Raw genomic sequence first — 22,473 nt, forward strand, 5'->3', positions numbered from 1 at the left:
ACTAAGTACCAATGATATGATACTAGCATTTCCACAATTTGCTTTCCTTATCTCCCTTAAAATGCATGCCTGATCTCTGAAAGTAAGTACATGTGCAAGAATTACTTAACCCCCACAAATTTTAGCAAAATTGATTATGCTCATGCAATGCAGCCTAAAGTCAATCCAAATGGTCTGTATAGAAAGGCTTGATATGGTATTTTCAAGGAATTTATAAACCACCTGTGGGTTTTTTGTCTTTACTCCACAAGACTCCTGAAAAAGATCAGTTTCAGGAATGCCTTCTCTTAATCCTACTTTTATGAGCACTCATCAATGGGCCAAAGTTAGTTCTACCTAGACTTCTCTTACCATTTGGGATACTGGGCAACTTCAGGACTAAAAGTCAATAATATATGCTAATATCATTACCTATATTTATAGCAACCTTAGTCATTTCCTATTCAGGCAGATATGGAATCATCTCAGGGGATAAAGGTTCTATTAACAAGCAAAATCAGGTTCATGTGTGATATTTCAGTAAGATTTTCAAGCTTCTACTAAGTAAACACCAAATATCTAAAGTTGTGAGGTAAAATGATGGATAATGCAAATTAAAAACCCTTCCCCTTGAAAAGGAAAAAACAACAACAAACCACACCAAAAAATGTGGCACCAAGCAAGTCAAATAAGCTAAATAGAAATAAGCTAAATAGTAACATGAGAACAATGAGTATTCTTTTAAAACAAAATTTATGTTTTTAAAAAAAATCATGTACATGATGTACATGGTGACAAATATACAACTGTTTAAATGTTCTATTATTTTTTAAATTATACTTTTCATAGTCATTTTTTTAAAATTTTGAGTTTTCAATCCTCTCCTTTCCTCTAACCCTTCACCCAACCAGAGAAGACAAGCAATCTATCAATTATAAATGTTGTCATGCTATTATGTCATATCTGAATATATAAATATATAATATAATAAAATGCTATATAGAAATAATGCAAACAAATAAAATAAAATAAATAATAATGTAATATAATATATTACCATCCTCCGTCAAAAAAAGGCAAGAAAAAGTGAAAAAAAAAAGTGTGTTTAAATCTGCATTCAAGAGTTCATCAATTTTCTCTCAGGACAATATATATATATATATATATTTTTTTTTTTTTTGCTGAGTCCTTTGGAATTGTCTTGGATCACTTTGTGATTAGAGTGGCTAAGTCTTCAATTGATTATAATTACAATTATCATTATTGTGTATTATTTTCCTGGTGCTACTTATTTCACTTTATATTAGTTTATATAAATCTTTCCAGGTTTTTTTTTTTTTTTTTTTTTTGAGGCTGGGCTTAAGTGACTTGCCCAGGGTCACACAGCTAGGAAGTGTTAAGTGTCTGAGACCAGATTTGAACTCGGGTCCTCCTGAATTCAAGGCTAGTGCTCTATCCACTGCGCCACCCAACTGCCCCCAGGTTTCTCTAAACCCATCCTGTGAATCATTTATTATACAACAATATTGTGATGTTTCATCACAAAACTATAACACAATTTGTTCAATCATTCCCCGGTTGACAGGAATCCTTTAAATTTTCAATTCTTTGTCACTACAAAAAGAGCTACTATATTTTTGTGCACATAGGTCTTTTTTTTTACCTTTTTTGATCTCTTTGGGATACAGACTTAGTAATAGTCATTGTTGGTCAAAGGATACACACAGTTTTATAGTCTTTTGGGTACATTTTCAAATTATTCTACAGAATGGTTAGTTCATAACTTCACCAAGAATACCTTAATATCCTAATTTTCCCACATTGCCTCCAATATTTGTTATTTTCCTTTTCTGTTATATTAGTCATTTAAGGCATGAAGTAGTACCTTAGCATTGTTTTAATTTGCTATTTCTCTAAATATTAGTGATTTTGAACATTTTTTCATATGGCTGTTGATAGCTTTGATTTCTTCTAAAAACTACCTGTTCATATCCTTTGACCTTTATTAGTTGGGAAATGGCTTATTTTTGTAAATTTGACTCAATTCCCTATATATTTAAGAACTGAGGTCATTGTTAGAGAAACCTGATATGAATTCCTGCCCCAGTTTTCTGCTTTTCTTGTAATTTGGGTTATATTGTTTGTGTAAACCCTTTTTAATTTCATAATCAAAATCATCCAATATACTTCCAATGATCTTCTCTATTCTTTGGTCATAAACTCTTCCCTTATTCATAGATCTTTCAATACTCCCTCAAATGTCTTAAGATCTTACCCTTTTGAATCTAAATCATATACCCATTTTGTTTGACCTTATCTTGATATGAGATGTTGGTGTATGCCTAGTTTTTGCTAAACTATTATCCGGTTTTCCTAGCAGTTTTTATGAAATAGTGAATTTTTGCCCCAAAAAGCTTATATCAAACATTAGATTACTGTGTTCATTTATTCCTGTTCACTGCAAATTTGACTTATATCTAGCACTGTATTTCTCAGCCAGTACCATACTGTTTTGATGATTACTACTTTGTAATATAATTTGATATCTGGTACTAATAAGCCTCCTCCTTTCACATTTTTTCCACTGGTTCCTTTAATATTCTCTAATTCTACCAAAAAAATTCCTTGGCTATTTAATTGGTATGGCCCTGAATAACTAGGTAGAATTATCATTTTTATTATGTTGGTTCAGTCACTCCTTGAGCAATTAATACTCTCTTGAGCAATTATTTAGATCTGTCTTTATTTTTAATGAAGTATTTTGTAATTAGGTTCATATAGTTCCTGAGTTTGTTCTGGCAGACAGATTTACAAATTTTTTATATGGCTGCAGTTATTTAAATGAAATTTCTCTTTTTATCTATTACTCCTTGGTTTTGTTAGTAATGTATAAAAAGGTTGATGATATATATGGGTTTATTTCATATCTTGCAACTTTGCTAAAGTTATGAATTCCAATTAGTTTTTCAACTGAGTCTCTTAAGTTTATCCTTGTACTACCTGCAAAGAATGACAGTTTTGTTTACTCATTGTTTATTCTTATTCCTTCAATTTCAATGCTGTAGTTTGCATTTCTGATACAATACCAAATAAGATAATGGATATCCTTGTTTTACCATTGATCTTCTGACTTATCATTGATCTGAAGACTTCTAGCTTACTCCTTTTATAGATAGTACTTATTCTTGATTTTAAATAAATACAATTTATCATTTTTTAAAAGGCTAAATTTATTACTCTGCTTTCTAGTGTTTTTAAGAGTTATTATTTCTAAAGAACTACTTTGCTATGACCTCTATGAAGCTAATAGCAGTATCACACTAAGTTGAAAATTTCTTAAAGAGACCTAAAAATGAAGCCATCTCAGCTAGGTGGCACAGTGGATAGAGCACCAGCCTTGAATTCAGAAGGACCCGAGTTCAAATGTGATCTCAGACACTTAAACACTTCCTAGCTGTGTGACCCTGGGCAAGTTACCCCAGCCTCAGAAAAAAAAAAAAAATTACAAATAAAAATAAAGCCACCTAAATAAAATAAAAACAAAAACACAAAACAGACACATCTCTACATTACTTGCCATTCCTCCTTAAAATATTTTTAGTATTTTATTTATTCTTGGTATCTGGTAATATGATATTTCTGCAAGAATTACCTAACCACCAGTGAATTTTAGTAGAAATTTGGAGCTCAAGGAAAGGAAAACAAATAGGTAAAGTCCTCAAATATTAAAATAAAATAAAAGATGTTTTAATTTGGAAAACATTGATTTTGCACAAAATCACGACTAAAATAGCACAATATCACCACTAAAATCTAACATTTATAAAGCATTTTACAACAAGTATAAAATGAAATTGAAATGTTAACTTCCTAGTTTAGTAATCGCTGCAGCAGTGAGTATATTTAGTTTAAATTTATTAAAAATTCATATCAAGAATAACAAAACTAAAAGTTCAATTGAACTTACATTAAAATCAAGAAGTGCATCCATCTGATTCTGAATAATTGGTACAGTTTTTAGAAGTTTTTCTGTGTTCATTGTTCTCATAACTCCGTCAGCCCTAAAAACAAGGAGAAAAAATGAGGTTTGTTACTAAATCTTAAAAAATAGCTTAGAATTTCTAATGGAAATGTTAACAAGAAAGCTTGCAATTTTTTCCCCCCCAGTTAACAACAACAACAACAACAACAACAACAACAACAACAACATCTATATAGTGCTTTAAGGTTCACGAATATTATTTCATTTTATTCTTACACCAACCCTGAGAGAAAGGTACTATTTTTCCCATTTTATAGATGGGAAAACTGAGGCAGACAATGGTTAAGTAACTTGCCCAGGGTCACACAGCTAATAAACATGAAACTATATTTAAATTTAGGTCTTTCTGATTTCTAGACTAGTTTTCTTTATATATATATATATACACATACATAGAGAGAGAGTGCTACTAATTGCCGTCAGTTAATACTAAATTTAAAATATCAGACATCATACAAGAGGAAAATAAATAGGAAAAAATAAAAGCTATTCCAAAATACTTGTACAAAATGTTTACCATTTCAAGCATAGAATTTAAGGGAATCTCAGAGTTCATGTAGCCAAATAGTTCACATATATTCTAAATCATCAGAATGAAAATTACACTTTTCTTTTGTTTACTGGTATCTGCCATCAAGAATGGTTTTATTGCTGGGTATTTGGATGCCTAACATTTTATGCTGCTGTATAGTATTAAAATTCACCACCTAGATGTATCAAAACAATCCCTTTATTATTTAGAATGCCAAATGTCTTCTTTTTTTTTTATAAAGATGACTCCAGGTACGTAGTCAAAGGTGTAAAAGAAGCCAACTGTATAACTTGTAGTTCTGATAAAGACTCCATAGATTAGCCCATCGAGAAAGAAAAACTGAACATATTTGCAAAATTTCAACAAATATTAAGGACCTACCATGTATAAGGTACTATGTGGATACAAATAAGTATAAGACAGTCCTTGCCCTTTTCCTGAAAAAGAAAAATTTATGTCTAGAAAAGCTCACAAAGGAGCAGAAAAGCAATTAAATGAAGAAAAAAATCTTTTGCAGCAAGTACCTCTGATAAATAGTCTGATATCTAAGAAATAAAAGGAAATGATACAAATGCATAAGGACGAGTGTCATTTCCCAGGAGCCAAAGAATAAAGAAAGAGAACTTTCAAAAGAGAAAATCAAGCTAAGAAGTCCTATGTAAAAGAATATTTTAAATCTTAAGAAAAATGTACATTTTAATTCTTAGGTTTCAACACATATAGACACACACAGGTGCACACATGTCAAAATGATGACAAAAGAAAAAATGATAAATATTGGAAGTCTTGAATGAAGACAGGTATAGAGGGAATATGTTGTTGTTGCTATAAACAGGTTCAATTAATCTGGAAAACAAGTTAAAATAACACTACAAAAGTCACTTAATTATACATTTTCTTTGTTCAGGGATACCACAGATAGGTATATATCCCCAAGAAAGTTGGAGACAGAAAAATCTGGTAATATACAAAAATAAAAAATACTTTTAATAATAGCATTAAACTAGGAAGTAAACTGAGTAACCACCAAATGGGAAATGAGTAAATGAACTGTAATATATCAATGCAATGGAACATTTTTGCACCATAAGCAATAATGACTATGAAGAAATCAAAAACATGGCAAGATTTAAAAATCAACTAATGCAGAGCATATTAAGCAGACTAGAACAATTTATATGATGACCACAATGATAAACGTTTGTTCTCAAAACTTGTGCTCTTAGATCTCTCTGCAGTCTTTGAAACTGTCCATCAACATCATCTTCTGAATACTCTCTCCTCTAAGTTTTCAGGACAGTATTTTTCTCTCATTTGTCTTTGTATCCAATTGACTACTCCTCAAATCTTTTTTACTGATTCTTCCTCCATTCCACTCCTTCAGGAAGTGAAAGGATATGCCCCAAAGCTTCTTTTCATTCTATACAACCTCATTCATTCTATACTATCTCTACTAAACAGATGATTCCCAAATCTGTATGTTCAGTTCCAGTACTCAGCTGAGCTAATCATGCATTGCTGATTGCCTCTTGGACAAACTACATATCTTATAGACATCAAAAACTTAGTACATCCAAAACAAAATCTATTATCTTGCCCCCCAAAAACCCCAATTTCCCAATTTTGCTATTGCATTAAGGAGATCAATATCCTCTCAGTAACCCAAGTTAACAACCTTGAGGTCTTCCTACTCTTTACTCTACATAGATCCAATTTATAATAAATGTTGTCATTTCTGTCTTCGTGATATCAGTATTATACATCTCCTCTCCACTCAGTCACAAGCTGAGTTCAGGTATCTCAATTTATTGTCTGCTCTAATACCCTAACTTTAAAACTGGTGCTCCTCCCTCAAGTTTCTCTCTAATCCAATCCATCCACCATTCTGCAATCAAGTTGATTTTTCTAAATTGTACATCTGACCCTATCTATTTTTCTTCTCAATAAGTTTCAATGACTCCCTATCATCAGAAAGATAAAGTATAAAATACTGTTTTGGGTATTTGAAGTTCTTCATAACTGGACCCATTTCTACATTTCCAGTCATCTTACACCATTATCTCCCTACACACATATTTCAGTCTAGCTATACTTCATCTTACTTGCAATTTCTTGAATACTTCATTTGCATCTTCCTTTTTCACTGGACTCTATGCTTATATTTTGCCCTCTCACCTATTTCTTAGTATCCCTGACTTCTCTCAGAGCTCAGCTCAAATCTCATCTGAAGGAAGATTTTCCCAGTTTCCTAGCTGCTTAAGCCTTTTCCTTCAAATTACCTTTAAAATTTTTTAAAATATCTACTATGTATCTAGGTATTTACACATTTTGTCTCTCATTAGAATAGGAATTTCTTGAAGGCTGGGACTATGACTTTGCCTTTCTTTGTGATCCAATCCCAGCCTGACACATATTAATTGCTTAATGCATCAATTCCTGACTTAATAATGACTAATAATGGTCTTCCACTTATTCACAAAGATGTGCCAGAAAGTAGGTATAAAATGAGGCATAAAATTTCACTATTGATGACTGATTATGTTTTAAATTCATATACAGAATGATGCATGTGACAATTCCTTAGATTCCAGCATATATGATTGAAAAAAACCAGTGTAACATGTAAAATGTATGGGATTACCTGCCATCGGGGGGAGGGAGTGGAGGGAGGGAGGGGATAATTTGGAAAAATGAATTAAAAAAAAAAAAAAAAAAGAAAGAAAGAAAGAAAAGAAGAAAAAACAGTGTATTTAAATACTATTTGGCACAAAAAATAAGCACTATACAAAGAAATCTGGGTTTGAATCACTATCTACTGACCATGGGCATATCATTTAAGTTTTCTGCACTTCTTTCTTCAATTGTAAAAGTGGACAATATAAAACAGTGTGGTTATTATCGACAGAGCCAGTCTTAGTCTTCTCCATCTTCTACAGGAAGCCTTTTCAATCCTTACTTCTAATGTCTTAACTCTTTTCTTTTTTTCCTTATTTATTGTGTTTGTGTGTGTATATGTGTATGCGCGTGTATATGAATGTATGTATGGACATGTGTATGTATACATATATGCACACATATATATATCCTTGTTTGTACATAACTTTCTACATGTTGTCTCCTCTATCAGAGTGTGAGCTCTTTCAAAGTAGGAACTGTCTTTTGCTTCTTTTTTTCTTTTTATAACCCCAGCATAGCACCATGCCTGGAATGTAATATGCACTTTAAAAATGTTAACGTTTTGACAGCAACAAACATATACCATCTTTGGTATAATGCCTTTGTAATTCTCTACTAGTGATTTAATCTTTGTTGTCTCTGGAAATTCTCTTAAAAACTCATTTGTAGAAGAGTTAGTTATGTCTCCTATTAGAGGGAATTTCCTCCACCTGTGAAATTACAGTATCAGACCTAGGGTCCATGGACCATTTGAGAGTTGGTCATAGATAGATTTCAAGGGATTCTTGAACTTAGATAAGAAAAAAAAATACATCATTGTTTTTACTAATCTCTGAGACTTTGCATGTCTTTCAATTATTTAAAAATATTATTCTGCAAGGGAGTCCAGAGACTTCACCAGACTGCCAAAGGGATCCATGCTACACACAAAAAGGTTAAGAATTACTCATTTAGACTAAATAAAAAATGCCAAAACATTAGCTACCTCAAGACAAGTGATCAATTTTTTTTTCAGCAAAATAATGTTAAATAATATAAAAGCTTTAGATAAGGATTTATTAGTGAAGCCTGTTTTCCTCAAACATTTGAGCCATATAACAACAAAATTTACATTTCAGCTGGGGTTCTCTCTAACTCCCTCTAAAATTTGTCACTATATTAAATTTCATTAGATGCTAAAAAGAATGCTAAAAATTTCTTTTTTTTTTTTTTTGACTAGGCAATTTTGTGAACAAAGTTTACTTAAGTATATTAGCAAGACTCTATACATCTGATTTTCCTACAACCTTCCCTTAATTTTAAATAGATCAGTCTTCAGCATCAGGAGAAACTATGTTTGATACATTATCTTTAAATAGATCTGGTTTCCTAATAGTTCCTAACTCCCAGCAACTGTGGCGATGGCAGTAACCTTGAACCACAAGTTATACATCCATTTCCCTAAGTTACTTCATTAGTTGTCTGAGAAGATAGCAGTTGTGAAAATCCTACTCATGGTTTATATCAAGACAATGAAACACTTATGAGATTTGGGCTGATGTCAGTGGTCAGATTGCTTATAGGTCAAAACTTATTTACATATTAGAGTCTTCTCATTCTTTACAATCTCAGCAATATTAATGGCTTCTCCTAAGTTTATCACATTATCTAAGGCAGCATTTTAAGGATCAGGCATAAAACAAAGATCATTCTAAGATAAAATTTACATAAAAACAACTGATATACCAAGAAACCTACAATTGGAGGATGTGAGTAATGTATTCAAAATCTCTAAGTAGATTAAAAACAGCATACACCTATTAAAGAACTATGTCCAAGGCAAGATCACACAACCAGTATAATATAAAAATTAGCCATCTGATATACCTTTTTAAGAAAGATTTTTTTACTGATTTTAAAATGTGACCATGAACTGTAATTTTATGAAAATCATTGAAGTCACACACTATTAAGAAATTTGCAAATATGTATACAAGTACGACATGCCTCAATAGAAGGAAAATATCTGAGCTGGAAGGACTTCTAAGGTCATCTAGCACAACTTTTACTTCAACAAGAATCTTCTCTACTACAGTGTCAGCTAATAGTTATCTAAGCCAGTGGTGTCAAACTCAAATAGAAATGGCTCCACTAAACCATACTTAAGGATTCCTGTGAACAGCACATTTACTTAGAAAATTACACATTAACATTATTAATATTCTGTTATATTTTTATTTGTTAAATACTTTCCAATTATATTTTAATCTGGTCAAAGAAACACAAGCCCTTTTGATTAGATTTTTAAATCTTTCAAATATATTCTCATCAGTCCTTGTTAAATACACTCTATCCCTTACCATAAGCCTGTCATTACTATATATTAAGTCATTTTGCAGAGATCAAAATTCCAATTTCAGACTTCCAACTACTTAACAAGGTGCTACTTTCCTAAAGAATTTCTTCTCTGAATTCTGTGATTTCAATGAGTAAAAGCAAAAAAACCAAACAAATCAAAAATAACATCTATTACCCTAAAGTTTTGAGGCTGACTACTTAAAACTTTATAATCTTTAGCAATATTTCTAAGTTCTAACTGGAATAACTAGTCGCATCCACATAAATCACTAGATAAGGTAGTAGCTACCCAGTGGGCCAAGTTTTTTGAATTTCTTTGACACAGCAGGATATATGCCCTGGGAAGAAAACAAACCTTTTTACTCATCTCATTAGGTCGACTGCTGTTTCAGTAACCATAAGCAGAATACTACCAACTACTACTAACTAAAAATAATCTCTCCCTTGAGAGTACCTATATACTCTACAGGAAAAAGCTCTGTTCTTCAGGAAAAGCGCTTTTTCTTAGTTCTATTTAGTGATCCTTCTACCTTTCTTGATTCATATTCTTCCATTCTCCAGTTTCATAATGAAATTCAAGATTCCTTTGACTAATAGTTAGAAAGCAGCAATATTAATAATTACACAAGAAGAAATTTAACTTACCCTCTTTTTACTTTTGTGAAGTCAAATGCAACTTGTCTGTAAGAAACTGCCTTTTCATTTAGATACCTACTATATCGCCTAATAAATGTAGACATATCATATCCTGAAAGAGAAAACATTTCAGCCTTTAAGTAAATAAATTATATAACCAGTAATTTTGTCTAGCAAATCAATATTGTATGAAAACAAAATTAAAATATCCTATAAAAGCCCATTAAAATTTTTACTGAAAAGTGAAGTAACAAATGTGTTATGTTATATTGCATACTTTTACATGTATTTAAAGAGTAAAGGTATTTCATATTAGTGCTAAAATTCTATTAGAATTTTACTATGTAGTTTGCATACCATTCCTTTACATATTTAACTTTTTGAGTTTTAATAAGCAAAATATGTGATGTAGCACCTTAAGGTTTGTCAATTCTTTACAAATACTTAACTACCTAAATTAAAATCCCAACTAATTGTTAAAGTGATGTTCCCCTACACCTCATTCTCCAGATGGCACAACAGACATATGAACATGATATTGCTACATTTTCTTGAAATCATATTCCTAGTCCCTCTTACCTTGCAATCCACTTTTGTCCAAAAAATTGCTTAAGTTAAACAATGTGTTCCTTGAAGCCAAGTACTGAATAAAGCGCTAGAATGGAAAAGAAATACATATTATATCAATTTAGTCTATTGGCATCTTATTTCAACTATAATCTGAGATTCAGAAAACTTACTATTAAAAGCATTTCATTTAGTTTTAAAAGTTTAAGTTTTATAGCTAATGTTTGTTTCCGATGTAAATTTACCAATTATAGACAGAAATCAATTATTTTACTATAGAAATAGCTGAAAGCATAAAACACTGAAGGTTTATAGGAAATGGAGAACTCTATGACAGTTATAAGGTACTAAAACAGAATTAGATAAACCCATTTAAAAATTTTGTTCTTGTCACCAGTCATGTAAGCCAAAAGGCTATACTTTTTAAGCATCTTTTATTTTTTTTTTTTAAAGAAAAAATTATTTGAAACAATTAACATATACTTAGTATCCCAGGCACACTAGTAAAGTATAATGACCCATACTAGACCTCTTAAAAAGGAAATCAAATAAAAATGATAGCAACCACCCCTATGGAGACCACTGTATCACAGTTTCTCTTTTTAAGTTACTACATTCCCAAATAAGTACCATATACAAGAATTAAGAACATATATGAAAATAAAAGAAAGATCATAATAGATCAGGCATTAGCCAAGTGCTCCTAACAGTGGTACTGAGGGGTCATTTCATGCTAGTACCTAGATCCAAGATCCAACAGGTTAGGGTTGTACCACAAATGTCTACAATTAATGGCATTACTTTCATTATTAATAGCAACGAACATTTAAATAATCCTTTAAAGTTTACTTAGTGCTTTTTTATACATTATCTAATTTAAACCTCGCATTAATTCTACCAAAAAAAAAAAAAAGTGTATATTAAAGATGTTATCCCCATTTTACAGTTAAGGAAATTGAGGCTCAGAGCTTAAGGGATTTTTGCCCATGGACACACACATTCCTGACTCTTAAGTCTCTTTTATGTTATATTGTCTCTCATGAATCTATCATTCATTCTTCTCTTCCTACTATTACCCATCATGCAATCATTTTGGGAGGGAGAAAAGCACAGAGTCCTCTAAGATTCTGACCTGGACACTCTTCTTTTTCCTATTAATGACCTCATCAGCTCACCAGTTTTTATTATCTCTATGCAAATTATTCCCCAAACTATATATCCAGCTTTAGCCTTTCCCAAGGACCTATATTACCAATTTGCTCTTTACTTGTCACCAAGAATTTCATGTCTTTCACATGTGCAAAAACATTTGTAGCAGTCCTTTTTGTAGTGTCAAGAAACTGGAAACTGAGTGGATGATTATCATTGGGGAACAGCTGAATGTTCTGGTATATGAATGTAATAGAATATTATTGTTCTATAGGAAATGGTAGACAGGCTGATTTCAAAAAAGCCTGGAGAGACTTACATGAACTGATGCTAAGTGAAGTGAGCAGAACCAAGAGAACATTGTACATAGTAATCACAAGATTAAGTAATGATCAACTGTGATGGACTTGGCTCTTCTGAACAATGCGGTGATTCAAGGCAATTCCAAAAGACTTGCGATGGAAAATGCCATCCGCATCCAGAGAGAGAACTACAGAGACTGAAAGTAGATTGAAGCATAATATTTTCACTTTTTTTGTTTTTGTTTTTTTCTTTCTAATGGTCTGATTTGGTCCGATTTTTCTTGCACAACATGACAAATAAAGAAATATTGTCATAAACACAGAAATGTTTAAAAGAATTATACATATTTAATCTACATCAAATTACTCATCTTGGGGAGGGGGGAAGTAAAGAAGGGGGAAAATGTGGAACACAAAGTCTTACAAAAATGAATGTTGAAAACTATCTTTACATGTATTTGAAAAATAAAATAATATTGAAAATTTAAAAAAAATAATAATAATTCCATGTCTCACGGGCATGTCAAACTCAACAAGTCCAAAAATTAACTCATTTTCCCTCCCAAGTAACTTATCCCTGTTCTGAACTTACCTATTTCTATCAAGGATATCATCAATCCTTCCAATCCCCCAATTTTGTATCTTCATCACTAACCTTAATTCTGCATCTACTCATTCTCCCAATCTATTGACTTAGCTGTCAAATATTATTATTTCTGACTCTACAACATTTATAGCATCTATTCTCTTCTCTCCACAATAGTTCTGACCCTTATCATTTCTCATCTATAGTACTAGAAGCTAAATGCCTAATTAGGAGAACAAAGGGAATGTTCAGATGATACATGAGAATTAGCTATTGCCAGAAACAGAGCTTACCTCATTTCCATAAACCATCAAATGGTGAGTTGTAATAAGAGACTTGAAGACCACTACCCAACTACTGTTAGTAGTTCTTTCAAACAAGCTGTCTGCCAACTGGGGGATGTTCACATTCATCTCATTTGTGCACTGGATTAAATCTGAAATATAAAAACAGTGTTCAAAGAAATTTCTATATTATCTCAAACTGTCTTACTATTGCACCTGATACTAAAAAGGTACTCAATGTTAAATAATCTCAATTAAACAAGGATCATCCTTTTACTTACTAAAACAATTCTCCTCAAACACTTTAGTAGTAACAGCAGAGACAGCAGCAGTAGCAGCAGCAACAAAAAGAATAATGGAACATGCAAAGAAGTATTCCTCTAAAAATCATATTATGCTTATCATGATTCTTTGAAGACTGCTATCTCTGCATAATTAGAAAAAATTAAATACATGTGATCTATGATTGGACAGGTTCTCTATCTACTTCAACTTAGATAAATATTATCTATGTGCTGTATGAAGTATCAGGCATAAGTCTTACTCTCAAGGAGTTTAGGATGAAGAAATAGCACAACTACATAAATAAAACTATGGTGTAAGGGAAATTAAAATAAATCCAAAGGCAATATAGACAAAATTGTATGAGACATTTGTGAAGGAAAGGAGTGTAATGAGAAGGCGACAGCAAGAAAAAGAAATGATAAGAGAAATTTTCATGTTGGAAATAGTACCTGACCTGGATTTAAAGAGAAGAATGTAAGTAGAACAGAAATGGGGAGAAGGTAGGTGGTTCATTCTGGGTATATGTCAAGGATAATATGCAAAGAATTAAAGGATCAGAATCAGATTAATAAAAAAAAAAAAATTAGAGATCATATAGTTCAAATCCCCCATTTTATAGGGGGATTTTTAGATAGGCAAAGACAACTTGTACAAGGTGACAATAGCAGTGAATAGCAGAATTAGGATTAATCACTAGTATTCCAAATCCAACACTCATTCAACTCTACTGTTCAAATTAAAAAAAAAAAAAAAAAAAAAGATAAAAACAGGGGATAGAGAATAATTCACTTTGGGATGAAATAACATACCCAAAATACGGCTAGCTACACAGATGAGTCAGATTATAAAAGGCCACTTATTTCCTGTTGTACCTTGATTTTAAGGTCTTATGTTGGAATACATGGGAGCTGTTGGAATACACAGGAGCCACCTGACAATGGCAGCTGGAGATCCAACCCAGACCTGCAGAATGGATCTCCTCTTGTGAGAGGATGATACAAGGAAGTGCCTGTTTTCTGACCTCTCTGAGGCCTTTGCCTTGTCTGACCACTCTCCTCTTCCCTCTGCCTCCAATTTATCTTATTTCCAGTCCATAACAGATGTGTCAGCAAAGGCTGCCTTGCAACTTCTTTAAATATTATGATTCACAGCTGTGGACTCTTGGAGAATTGAACAATCTGATATACTTGGAAATTTTTCATCAGCTAATTTAGTTTGCCTGAAATGTTTCTACTTATTATATGAGCTATCTTCATTGCATTATATTTTAGATTCCCCTTATAGAATATCACAACAAATCGTCTGAGACACAACAATTACAATACATACTTTGGCAGTGGCAATCATATCATCTAGACGAGTGGTCCTCAGACTTTTTAAATAGGGGGCCAGTTCACTGTCCCTCAGACTGGTGGATGGCCAGACTATAGTAAAAACAAAAACTCACATTGTCTCTACCCCTCCGCCCAATTGCCATAACCCAGTGGACCCCATAAAATGTCCTCAGCGGGCGCACCTGTGGGCTGTAGTTTGAGAACCCCTGATCTAGCCTATTATCCCTGCATGAAAATGCAACACTTCATGAAGTTCATATAACTAAATGAAGTTCACCTGCAGTGATACCATATTCTAAGAAAAGTGGAAAGCATACATGGGAGCACAGATCCAAAGCTGGCTTCAGAGGCCATCCAATCTAATACTCTCATTTTGCAAATGAGAAAACCAAAACACAGGGATTTTAACAATTCAATTCCCCCTACACACCTTCCACAAATGAAGCAGAAACAATAAAAAGCTCCTAGAAGTCCAGGAGTGTTATTTTTGTCTTATTATTCCCATCAAACAAAGTACTTGGCACTTAATGTTTGTTGACTATCATACCAAACTTACTGTGAAAGCTCCTAGAGAACTGTTTGTTTTTTGGGTTTTTTTTTTTTTTTTTTTTTTTTGGTCTTTTTGTAGTTAGGTATCCTGGGGCACAGAGGAGATTGGGAAGGAGAGATAGGAGAGACAATAGGCCTGAGAATAAGCATTTATGTAGCACCTACTATGTGCCAAGGACTATAAAAAGCACTTTTACAAACATTATCTTACTTGAGTTTCATAGCCATCCTATTAGGTAAGTATTATATCTCTATTTTACTACTGAAGAAACCAAAGCAAACATTGGTTAAATGACTTATTCAGAGTCATACAGCTAATAGGTTTCTAGGACTGGATTTGAACACAGATCTTCCTAACTCTTGGTCCAGTACTCTATTCACGTGGCATTAGCTACCGCTTTTTGGGCACATAAAATACCTAAAATAACTTAATAGATATTTCTTAAATGGAATGAGAAGCTACTGAAAGTTTTTAATCAGAAAATAACACAATCAAATCTGAGGATTAGGAAAAACTTGGCAGCTATGAAGGATGAACTGGATAGGAAAGTGCCTAAGGAAAAGATTAGCTAAAAAGCTATTACAAAAGTTCCAATGTAAAGTGATGGGACCAGACAAAAGGAAAGAGATAAGATATTGTGGCAAAAGCAATATAGGCTTTGACAACTATTTAAACTGGTAGGTGAAAAAAGGAAGTCAAAAATGATTCTGAGATTTTTAATGCTGGTAAATGAGGGAATTGGAGTACCAAGTACATAGAATAGAAAAGCAAATAAAGGCTGATATCTAAATCTGATTTTTGTGTGTGCATAGTGATGAAAATTAAAACAATGGTAGATGAGATTTCTAAAGCAAACAAAAGGAAGAGCAATTTTCCCACTTGATTTCATGATCATATTAAATCTAACCTAAAACAGTTATTTGGTTAGAATGATATTAATTAAGGAGTTTTGTGGTTTCATACCACAATTTCAAAAACATCCTATACACAAAAATTTTGTCTTTTCTTCCATAAGCTTCAAAGACTAGAGAACTGCACAGTTTATTTAAAAACTTTAAAATATATTAATGACAAAAATCATAATGATTTTTATACATAATAAACAGCACAAAATCAAACTAAAAACATTAGTGCTGGTAATGTTAAGGGCTAAGAGCCCTGAATTCAACATTCTTTCCATGAATCATACCGCCAACAATCTCAACCAACCATCCTAACAACAATGAAGGACAGGAAGCATCCATATTAACTACGCTGGTTACAGATGAAACAAAGCAATTTTTCTTGTACTATAAAACATTTATCAAAGTAATCATAAATATGAGGAACCATTGGTAGATATCACATTTCCAAATACTTAAGGATAATAAATCCAAAAAAGCATCCTACATATGCTATACTACAGAAATACTGACAATACAAGTCATGTTATGAGTTAGCTAAGTGGTACAGTAGATAAGAGCACTGGTTCTTAAGTCAGGAAGACAAGTTCAAATCCAAGGCAAAGGTGCAACCCTGAGCAAGTCACTCAACTTCTGTTTCCTTCAGTTTTGTCACTCTAAAATGGGAATAATAATAATAGTACCTACCATCCCAAGGTGGCTGTAAGGATAAATGAGGTAATATTTGTAAAATGCTTATGCCTAATACAAAGTAGACAGTTAATAAATACTTGTTTCCTTCTTCATATGAATATATGATAGTCCAAGTACAGATCCAAAATTTTATAAATTCTACTATATATTTTAGTAATGTTTTGGCTACAACTATATTTTTCTCCACATATTACTTTTCTCCACTCTGTACAATGATTCTATTCATAAAGAAAAATCTTAAAATGCTTCCAAGATTCAGCGTCAAACCTCCAGAAGGAAAATGTGTGCAACACCTCAGACCAACTCAGAACAGACCAGTCCAATCAAAATTCAAGTTATTTCTTGCCAATGTTTCAAAAGAGTTGTTTCTTTCAGCTCTCTCAATCCAGAGAATCCAGTAGTATTATATATACAATTTCCCCATCTACCACCTACAGAATGCCTGAGAATAGCTTTTCAAGTTGTAGGCTTGAGTCATTACAAATGTTTCCTAACTCATGTATTTTTCCAACTAGCTATGAAGCTTAAGAAAATTCAAGTCTAAAGCACTCCCCCAAATCAGCTAGCATTCTTAAATCATCTACCTCACCACCCCTAAAATTGTTTACTGAAACAGTTTGTCATTACAGCTTTAAGTAGCTAATGAAGGTATTTGTTTTTTTTTTTTTTTTTCCAATGGGGCTTCCTGGAAATCAGAACCAATTCCTGGAAATAGGTAGATAGCATAAAAATGTTATGCTATTATGCATAGTTATATATGTATGATGTACAGAAATAGAAGCACACATACAAATCCTAATACCTGGCAAAGTTCCACACTGGGAGGATGATTATCAAGTAGGATGACTACTTTTAAACAAATACTCTAAATATATATTCAAAAGAAGTATCATTCAAAGCTTGAAAGGCAATAAACTTTTCCCAAAGAAATCTTTCTTCTATAAATATTTTTAGAAGTCTTTTTCAAAGTGCCTCCAAGACTCTTTTTATGCCTCCAGGATCAAATATAAAAATCCTCTGTTTGGCTTTTAAAGCCTTTTATAATGGCCCCTTCCTATATTTCCAGTCTTCTCATGTCTTACTTCTCTGAATTGCCCCTCCACATCTCTGAATTGCCCCTCCACATATTCTATGATCCATTATGGATACTTACTTTGCTATTCCTGGAATGACACTATATCATCTGTATCTGAAAATACCTGAAAAAAATAACTTGAAACACTATAGATATTTTTACTGGCTAATGGGTTGTTTGTTTTGTTTGGGTTTTTTTTTTTTTGTTTTGTTTTGCCTTTCTTTGCACTGTCAATATTTAATACTATCTGGCACAAGAATAATAATAGCAGCTAGCACTTCTATAATACCTATTACATGCCAGGCACTGGGCTAAGCACTTCATTAATATTATCTCATTTGATCCTTACATCAATCCTTAGAGGTAGATGTTATAATAATAAATTAAGTTATAAGTTAATAAACTTCATTTTAAAGATATGAAACACAGGTTAAATAACTTGCCTGGGGTCACATAGCTAATACGTGTTTGAGGTTGAATTTAAACTCGGAACTTCCTGACTACAAGCCAGTGTTCTATTCTCTGTGTCACTTAGATGTATATTTAAAAAAAAAAAAAAAAAAAAAAAAAAAGATATAAAATCCTATCTATATATTTAAGAAAAATTGTAATAGGTCAAGTGGGTAATCATATAGTTTGCTTTATGGAGATGGATTTGGATTTGGGAGAAGAGAAATAATTCACTGTGAAATAGTCCTAGAATATAGAGGAAGAAGATATCATTAACTCATTTTGGTGTTAATTGTGCCCTTTCTCCCTAAGAAATTACTTGATTAATTGCCATAATTTGTCATAGTATTTAAGTTAAGGTTTCAAAGAAAAAAAAAAAAGCAGACCCACCATATGATGAAACAAATGGATGATATCCCATCTACACTATTATAATAGTTTCCTAACTATTTCCTGACTAGCCTAGTCCCTTCCCTTTTCAAAGGATCCAACATAGCTGCCAAACTGATACTAATAAGAAAAACACAAGTTTGACTATGAAACTACTCTACTCACTAACTCTCTTGTAATTCTCAGATAAAAATGCAAATTCTTCTGTCCAGCTTTTAAAACTTTCCATAATTTGAATGCAATCTACCCTTTTTGTTTTATTTTGGGTTTGTCTTTTTATTCTCCAGTGTTTAGCACAGTGCCTTAGACATCTTAGGCAATTAATAACTGCTTGTTGACCTATCCTTACAGCAAATGTTTAATCTTTTTGGGTCATGGAGTCCCTTCATAGTCTGGTGAAACCAGATGTTTTTAAAATTTTTAAAGTGAATAAAACAAAATTCATAGGAATACAAAGAAATCTCTGCTTTATAAATACAGACTAAGAACATTTTATTTTCTTTAAAATATTCAGCACAAGTTAAATTGGTCTATTCACTTTTTCCTTGTATATGACATTCCACTTTCCATCTTTCTGACTCTGTATAGGCTATCTCCCAAAGGCCATATCTAGTTGTCCTGGCCACTGGACAGAGATGACTCTAGAGGAGCACAGGATTCGTACATTCCTCCCTCACTTGCATATCATGGTTATCACTTCCCTGATGTCATAGTCCTCTGGAAGAACAAATGGTCTGAGGGCATCTAGGTGGGTCAGTGGACAGAGCACCAGCCCTGAAATCAGGAGGACCTGAATTCAAATCTATGCTCAGACACTTAATACTTCCTAGCTATGTGACCCTGGGCAAGTCACTTAACCCCAATTGCCTCAGCAAAAATAAATATAGATAGATAGATAGACAGACAAATAAGAGACAAACTACAAGGCAATCTCCCCATTCTGTTCTCATGGAATCCCTAGCTTCTTTCAAAGCTCAGCTCAAGTACCCCTTCCTATAGAATGCCTTTCCTGATCCCTAATTGCTCTTACTCCTTTCTTCATAGGAAATTATTTTTCTATATTTACCTTTCTATCAACATAGGATTTCACTCCCCTTTTCCAATAAAATTTAAGATCAGGCCTATTGAGTTTTTATCTTTTGTTTCCCGGTACCCACCACAGAACATGCATTCTGTTCTTGCTAAAGGAATGAGAAGGCTTAAGTGAGCTAATATGGGGTAAGGATTTAATTAATTAATTAAAACTTCAGTAGTTAGTTCAATGAAACACGAAGGAAAAAGGCCCAAATCACAAGTCATTCACAAAAGGCTAAAGAATACATTTATTTAAACTCCTGATTCTTCGTAATGAACTCTCACAAATGATAACTCAACAACTCATTCTAGCTGGATGTCTAGAATCCTGAAAGATTAAAACTCTGACCAAGAGTAAGAGATAATGTAAAAATTAGAAACTACCCCAAAATCAGCCCTTTCTCTACTCTGCCAAACTATCTCTCAAGAATGGGAGGAGGGAAGGAGGAAAGGAGGAAAGGAGGAAAGGAGGGAAGGAGGGAAGGAGGGAAGGAGGGAAGGAGGGAAGGAAGGAAGGAAGGGAAGGAAGGAAGGAAGGAAGGAAGGAAGGAAGGAAGGAAGGAAGGAAGGAAGGAAGGAAGAAAAAGGAGGGAGGAAGGGAAGAAGGGAGGGAAGGAGGGAAGAGAGAAAGGAGGGAGGGAAGGAAGGAAGGAAGGAGAGAGGGAGGGAGGGAAGAAAACTGACAAAAGCATCAAGTATGTAGGAAATAGGGCAGTATTGCTCGTGAACCAATGTAGCAACTGTAGGGCTAAAGATGATATAAGTAACCAAATTCATTTGTGTACTTTCAGGAACCAAAACTCATGACACTCATTTCTTTCACAAAATCATACAAAGAATTTCTTTTGGTTTGTAGCTTCATTTCTGAAGCTGGTATTTCTTTGTAATTTGAACTAAGAATTAGAGACTATCTTCTATGCAATAACCTGAAAAGGTTGAACTATATAACCTCTCAGGTCTCTTCCAGATCTACATCTATAATCTAAAATAAATGATCCATTTTTACTTTCTAGACAAACCAATAGGGATAGCTTCAATGACCATGCAGACCATTTCATTCAATTAGGAAGAAAGAGGTAGAAATTTTGGAATGACTTGAAAAGGCTAATAGGTAATAGCTAAAAATAATAAGAAGTAATCTATTAATGAACATTTACACCAAAGGAAGTGAATCTACTATAAAAACACATACTCCCCCCAAAGTTTTATAAATCTCAGGAACACTGAAAAGTGAGTGAATGCCAAATTCCAGTGAACTGAAGAACTAAAGCTGTAGCTCTTCCACAGGGAAACAACCTTCCATGCTAAATATAAATGGATCTCAATCCTAGAATACAAAAGGCCAAGAAAAAGACATCTCTACTATCTTAGCAGAAATGACCCAGTGTTTCTTGTCAAGTTAAAATAAAATTAATCCAGGTAGAAAACAAAAGAAATTCTTCAGAACTGAGAGAAACACAAATCTGTCAGGAGGCTGAAGAATGTGACACAGAAGAGAGAAGGAAGGAGTACCTTTTAACACAAACTATGAGTCTCTGGGTTAATTGGGACTTCTAAGAAACAGCTGTGTCTACATTTCAGAAACCTAAAAAGGCAAAGATATGCCACAAGAAATAAGGAAATCTATCAATGACCATAAGAAGAAGGGTTATCATGCTGTGATCACTTTACTGAGAGGCTAGAAAGCAACCGTGCTGACAGGACAAGACCAATGAATAGGTATGCTGTCTTCCTGAAGTATGTATCCAAGACAAATTTTTCATAACACTTGTTCCTTAAGAAGAAAAGTGAAAAAAAAGTTACTAGGAATTACAGACTTCCAAATAGGAAACTAAAAAGGATTCAAGGAAAAAGATTTACAAAAAAATTTGTTATTACAAGTCAAAAAAGTCAATTTTTAAAAATTACTAAAAGGCATTTAGAAGCTTCAATTCTATGTTATAACAAGAAATTACTTATGGAAAAAGTCAAGATCCTGTCAATTTGTAAACCAGCAAAATGAATCATACTTAAAATGCTTGCTGATTTGCAGTACTTGTGATATTAACTGGAATGATATAAAATCCAAGTTCAGCAAATAAAACAGGTCTAAAATGTTTTTCAGGTCATTACTAGATCCTTTTTAAGACACATGTGAGTACTAGCTATCCATACAAATCAATTTTAAAATCTTTTTTATTTTTTTAAATCTTTTTTTTTTAAATACCAGAGTTAAGTAGTAGAAAAACTAAAAAGAATACTTTCATTATTGTTTCAATTATCTCCTTATTAACTCAGAACTCAAGACCACCATTATAAAGCATTTGAGTGCTTACTCTGTGCTGATGACAATTCCACTGCTTGAGAACTATTATTTTCTATAATCATGATTTCAATCTGCCATTCATATAATTCAAATAGGGGATAATCTGTATTTCTAAACTAACTGTTCCAGCAGCCTTTTGTAGCTCTTCATCTTGCCACGAGGGGGCAGCAACAGAACATAGGAAAATATTCCTATCTAAACCTAGGATCTACAAGTGTTAAGTCACAATCTCTATGGTTACTAAGTGATATAGGCAGTTACCAGATAGAATAACAAATCACAAAAGAATGAAAATAATGTGATTCTCTGTTATGGTACTGAGACA

At 32.8% G+C, this 22,473-nt stretch overlaps 1 protein-coding gene across 22 annotated transcripts in view; it reads right to left on the reverse strand.

Annotated features, from left to right (window-relative positions):
• Positions 1-22,473, reverse strand: part of PICALM (phosphatidylinositol binding clathrin assembly protein) — a 124,704-nt gene that overhangs the window by 72,554 nt on the left and 29,677 nt on the right. For all 22 annotated transcript variants that reach the window (XM_074304657.1, XM_074304655.1, XM_074304660.1 and 19 more), the window contains exons 2-5: positions 13,100-13,242; positions 10,782-10,857; positions 10,212-10,314; positions 3,947-4,040 (exon numbers count right to left, since the gene is read on the reverse strand). In XM_074304657.1, coding sequence (XP_074160758.1) covers positions 3,947-4,040; positions 10,212-10,314; positions 10,782-10,857; positions 13,100-13,242 — 416 coding nt within the window. The remainder of the gene's footprint in view (positions 1-3,946; positions 4,041-10,211; positions 10,315-10,781; positions 10,858-13,099; positions 13,243-22,473) is intronic.

Source organism: Sminthopsis crassicaudata, chromosome 3, assembly GCF_048593235.1.
Source record: "Sminthopsis crassicaudata isolate SCR6 chromosome 3, ASM4859323v1, whole genome shotgun sequence".
NCBI classification, from domain to species: Eukaryota; Metazoa; Chordata; class Mammalia; order Dasyuromorphia; family Dasyuridae; genus Sminthopsis; species Sminthopsis crassicaudata.